We start from the raw sequence: 6,000 nt of genomic DNA on the forward strand, positions 1-6,000 counted from the left end.
TAAAAAGACTGACAACATGAATTGAATATGAAGGTCCCTAATTTAGAGCCAGGTTTAGGAGTAGCAGATTTTCGGACAATCAGATGTTTGATCACTCAAAAAATAAGGTAAAAAACATTAAAACAATCATGGGACTAGTATGGAAATATCAAACAATAATTTAACTCTGAAAGGCAGCAAATTAGAGAACACTGCAAGAAATACCTTGTGGTATTTATTCTGGCTTCATGCATTCTGATTTTTAATCCTGCCACAATCAACTTTGCTTTTCATTCTTCTGGGGTCAATGAAATAAGTACCAATCTCAAGTGGTGAACAACAGAAGTTGGCCCTTTGTATTCTGAGTTCAAATCCTGCTGTGGCCAATTTGGGTGGGTAGGTAGACTTAAGCTGTTGTCTAGTTTAGCTCTACTACTTGGCCCTTGTGTTCATTTAGCAGAAGAGTTCAGCTCTATTGCAAGTACTTGAGTCAGATCTCCAATTTTAGGTTACAATCTTCCTTCACCCCAGCATCACACCTCTTCAAAACTGTCATGGACACTGTCCTTACTCCTGACTAAGAGGTAAGAAAAACAAAAACTCAGAAATATTTAGATATAGAGAATCTTTAAGACAATAGTTCTTTGAAATAAGACGGGAAACATACTCTAAAACAAAGTTGTCTCAAGCAATATTCACTTCCTTACACAAGCCTTGATTGAGAAAACTTTAAAATCATTCCATCCAATTTTTGTACATACAGTATTAGTGTCTAATGTATCCATTCTTTAAGATAGTAAGGGGTGTTCAGTTTTATTTCAAGTTTCTTATCTCTATGGTCTACACCCACTCACTTGAGAGATCTTATCCTGTGATTACTTGGTGAACTTATTGGTGCTTGTGTCATGTAAAAAGAACCCAGCACACTTTGTAAAGTGGTTGGCATTAGGAAAGGCATTCAGCTGTAGAAATCATGTCAAAGCAAACACAGAACCTGGTGGAATCCTCTAGTTTGTCTATTCTTTTCAGACTATCCAATAAATCTCAGCATGAAATACGAGATGTTAAATGATGATATATAAACAACCACCTACCTTGCAACTGGTAAGGGACTCTGTATCTGAAAAGTAGTAAGCTGGTAGACAACCAACACTATCTTATTACACATTTTACTAACAACAATATTAAATTTTAAACTCTGTGAAATTTGGTATGGAAAATTCAGCATCATTGGTTTTAAATAGTTCCACTATTTAAAAAAATATATCTTACGTTTATTTACAGTTGAGGAAAAGTGTGACGACAGTAACGCTGTGTGTCCAGTCTGGGCCAAAGCTGGCCATTGCACAATTAATGCTGCTTATATGTTGAAGAATTGCAAGAAGTCCTGCTCACAGTGCACCAGTGGAGGTAAAGAGGAAGAAAAGGTTGATGAAGGTGAGTATATTTTATCAGCCTTTAAACAGCATGAATATTAATTAAGATATAGTCTCACTCAAGGCTCTTTTGGAGAGAGACAACCTTTAAAGAATACAGGTTGATGAATTTTAGAAGAATTTGTTGGTGGATTTAGGAAAAAAATGTGTCTATTAATAAATCTAAATTCAATATACATTATATCAGTTCACACATCCCATTATCCAGTGTGAGTTGATGAATTGTAAAACATACATAGAAATATATTTACAATATCAGTAGACTATATGTATAATAATTTATTTAAAGAAGTCTACAAAGCGTAAAAATCCAATAATGAACGTGTTCATTTAGATGTCAACAAATTAGTCTGTTAATTACACAGGTCAACAAAATTTTTCTGTTATCAGAATGTTTGGACTTAAACTAGGGGGTTTTTGAGGTGCAAAATCCAAAAATGACATGCATTTATTACCATTGTGTCAACATTTCTAGATACTGAATTCATACAATTTTGTTTTCTGCTGTTTTTTTTTCAACGAGACATGGTGTAACATATAAATAAACATAGAAACTAGATTTTCTTCACAACTGGAATATTTCAAAATTCTACCGAAAAACTTGTGAAAATCTAAAAATTTCTACAAGTAAATTACATAATTTTTTGTGTCTAATTTACTCTGAATTTGCATTTGGACAATTTTCTTGAGTGCTGATCCAACTTCCAGCAATAGGTTACCATACAGTGTTAGAGTGTCCAATGTGTCCTTTCTTTAAGATGGTAAGGGGTAATTCAGTTTTATTTTGAGCAATTTCAGTAAAACTATTTATAGCCTCTCAAGTAAATGAAACAACATATACAGTATCTAGTTTAGAATTTTATTGGTCTGATATTGCTCTGGTGGCTACTTGAAAAACCACCAGCTTGTATTTCACTCTGGATGTCTCAGTGGTTATGATTCCAATAGTCCTTTAGTTTTCTGATGATTATTTCTATTGTTTTCACTACCTTTCAATGTTAATACATACATTTTCTTACAAATATAAACTCTTTATAATGGCCTCTGCTCTTCAGAATTTGCTGATTTCATCTCCCCTCCCTTAACCAGGCACTCGTATCTCCTTTGTCTTGCCAGCTCTCGCCTCACCCTTGTTGCATCCAGCCATGCTTACTCTGCATTGACCACTATGCCCAATCTTTCCTCCCTAGAACAATGGGCCTCTGGGATTTTCTTCCTTATCATACCTTTCTTGCAAAAGTTTAAAAAAGAAAATTAACAGTATCAAACTTTTCAGTCTTAAAAGGCATGCAAACGTCATGGTCACAGCTTCTTCCTCATAAATGTGTGTGTGTGTGCGTGTTTGTACCTGTACTTTACATCCTTTCTTTCTACTCTCTCTCCAGGTGGACAGATGCTCCTGCCCACCCATCATAGTTTCTTATCTCTATGGTCTACACCCACTCACTTGAGAGATCTTATCCTGTGATTACTTGGTGAACTCATTGGTGCCTGTGTCATGTAAAAAGAACCCAGCATACTTTGTAAAGTGGTTGGCATTAGGAAAAGCATCCAGCTGTAGAAATCATGTCAAAGCAAACACAGAACCTGGTGGAATCCTCTGGTTTGTCTGTTCTTTTCAGACTATCCAATAAATCTCAGCATGAAACAGGGGATGTTAAATGATGATATATAAACAACAATCTGCCTTGCAGCTGGTATGGGACTCTGTATCAGAAAAGTAGTAAGCTGATAGACAACCAACAACTATTTTATTACACGTTTTATTAGCAACAATATTAAATTATAAACTCTGCAAAAGTTTGGTATGGAAAATTCAGCATCATTGGTTTTAAATAGTTCCACTGTTTTAAAAAATATATTTTACATTTATTTACAGTTGAGGAAAAGTGTGACGACAGTAACGCTGTGTGTCCAGTCTGGGCCAAAGCTGGCCATTGCACAATTAATACTGCTTATATGTTGAAGAATTGCAAGAAGTCCTGCTCACAGTGTACCGGTGGAGGTAAAGATGAAGAAACTGTTTATATAGGTGAGTATATTTTATCAGCCTTTAAACAGCATGAATATCAATTAAGATATAGTCTCACTCAAGGCTCTTTTAGAGAGACGACCTTTAAAGAATACAGGTTGATGAATTTTAGAAGAATTTGTTGGTGGATTTAGGGAAAAATGTGTCTGTTAATAAATCTAAATTCAATATACATTATATCAGTTCACAGATCCCATTATCTAGTATGAGTTGATGAATTCTAAAACATAACATAGAAATATATTTACAATAACAGTAGACTATATGTGTAATATTTTATCTTATTTCATTCTAAACTGTGCAAGAAGCAGCTGGCTTTTGAACTCTAATCTTCTTATGGTATACCAGCTTCCTAGCCAATAAGAAATTTCTCTCTCATAATTTTAATATTAGAAACCAGAAGTTAGAAATTTTAGACACCATTGAGGATCATTACGGAATTTACTTCTTTATTTTTCCAGATTGTTTGGATGGAAACAAGCACTGTAAAGATTGGGCAGAAACTGGAGAATGTCACAGGAACCCAAGCTATATGCTAAATAACTGCAAAAAATCCTGTAATACTTGTGGACATAATACCGAAGCCTATGGTGCTGAACGTAAGCTGCAACTTGAGTTTCTTTAAAACTGAGAAAATAGTATTTTATTAATTTTATTTACATAGAATATAAACCATATTGTATTTGGGTGCAAAATTGTTGTGATTTGCTCACATCAGTTGCTGAGTATATATATATATATATATATATATATATTTGTCAAGAAGCTTTGATACAAATAGAACAGGGTCACTGTTCTGAACTGAACTAGTGAGCAACTACTTTTTGCTCTATGAAGCCTGCCACCAGTTGATACTATGTTAATATTTGAGACCTTAGTCTGTTTCAGTAAGTTCTTTTATTCTTTTATTTGTTTCAGTCACTTGACTGCAGCCATGCTGGAGCACTACTTTAAAGAGTTTTAGTTGAGTACTTATAGTATTGGGCTCTTTTGCCAAACCCCTAAGTTATGGGGACATAATAACATCAGCATTGCTTGTCAAGCAATGATGGTAGGGACAGACACACACACACACACACACACACACACACACACACACACACATATATATATATATATATATATATATATATATATACACACACATATATGACTAGCTTCTTTCAGTTTCCGTCTTCCAAATCCACTCACAAGGCTTTGATCAGCCCAAGGCTATAGTAGAAGAAAGACACTTGCCCAAGGTGCCATGCAGTGGGACTGAAACTGGCACCATGTGGTTGGGAAGCAAGCTGCTTACCACACAGCCATGCCTGTATTTTTTTTCCTTTTGCAGTAGTACAGTTTATCAGTGAGAAATGTCTGAAAAAATTGTTATTTAAATATCTAAGAATACTATTAATCTAGATTTGGTTCTACTACCATTCTGGATATCTTTATTGCTGCATCCCATTAAAATTACTGAAGAAATAAGGTAGATCTTTTTCATCCAAGCCTCGTTTCCAACCAGCTTGTATGAAGAAATTAGTGTGGTACCATCAGTGACATATGCACTATAGAAAGAGTTTCTAATGACACATCTTTGTTTGAACAAGGACAATAAGATCATGTAGCATTTTATATGTTAGATTCAGTACTGTCTAAGCTGGTATAGCATTCAATATCCTGTTTATTGAAAGAGACTAACAATTAACTTCATTATTGGTTTTGCTTCATGTCTTATATTAATATTTACTTCTTTCGTTCTAGCCTGTACAGATGAGAATGGCAAATGTGGAGCTTGGGCTGAGATGGGTGAATGTAAATCAAACCCAGATTATATGCTTTTCTACTGCAAGAAGTCCTGTCAAGTTTGTGAGTGAAGCAAATCTGTTGACAGTCAAATAACATTTGCAATTTCAGTATTTTAAAATAAAGATCTTGTTTCATATGAAAGATGTTTAAATGTAATGATTTACTTTGAATATAATAATGATTGCAGAATAATGAAATGTAAGAGTAATCTCCAGTTTCTCTTGAAATATGATTTTTGATAGGACCACAAAGCTTTCAGGAGATAAAAAAGCAATTAGTTCTAAGAGGAAAGATGGAAATATAGGTGCACATCCACATGTTATGGTATATTGATTTATATGAAAATTATTTATACAATAAGTTCCTCATAGACTAATGACTTACAAATTAGCAACTGAGATAAGATTAAAAGGTAGCTGAGAAAAACTGACCAGATTGTGTATAAAATATGTTACACTAGATTTATTGACAAACACTTTTTAAGAAGAAATGAACATTTCCAGACTAGATAATTTTACAAAGATGATAGCTAAGTTTCTAAATCCGCCAGTTAGATCTTGCTTTAGTAAGGATTTCTTTCTGTATTTTTGGATAATTTGGATGAGAAGCTAGTACCTAAAAGGAAAATCAAATCAAATAAAATCATGTGTTAGAACAGAACTTACAACAGCACAAAAAACAAAGAAGACAAAATGGTTACATAACATGTTAACTTAAAAATTAATTCTAATTAAACACAAATAGTTTTTGAAACTGAATACT

At 33.8% G+C, this 6,000-nt stretch overlaps 1 protein-coding gene across 3 annotated transcripts in view; it reads left to right on the forward strand.

The window, feature by feature from the left end:
* LOC106882289 (zinc metalloproteinase nas-13) overlaps positions 1–5,379 on the forward strand; it is a 62,916-nt gene extending 57,537 nt beyond the window's left edge. For all 3 annotated transcript variants that reach the window (XM_089349444.1, XM_089349445.1, XM_089349446.1), the window contains 4 exons: positions 1,264–1,416; positions 3,295–3,447; positions 3,909–4,046; positions 5,194–5,379. In XM_089349444.1, the coding sequence (XP_089205570.1) occupies positions 1,264–1,416; positions 3,295–3,447; positions 3,909–4,046; positions 5,194–5,306 (557 nt within the window). In that variant the 3' untranslated portion in view covers positions 5,307–5,379. The remainder of the gene's footprint in view (positions 1–1,263; positions 1,417–3,294; positions 3,448–3,908; positions 4,047–5,193) is intronic.
* The last annotated feature ends 621 nt before the right edge of the window (positions 5,380–6,000 follow it).

This window comes from Octopus bimaculoides, chromosome 3 (genome assembly GCF_046866305.1).
Source record: "Octopus bimaculoides isolate indiv1 chromosome 3, ASM4686630v1, whole genome shotgun sequence".
In the NCBI taxonomy this organism is placed as follows: domain Eukaryota; kingdom Metazoa; phylum Mollusca; class Cephalopoda; order Octopoda; family Octopodidae; genus Octopus; species Octopus bimaculoides.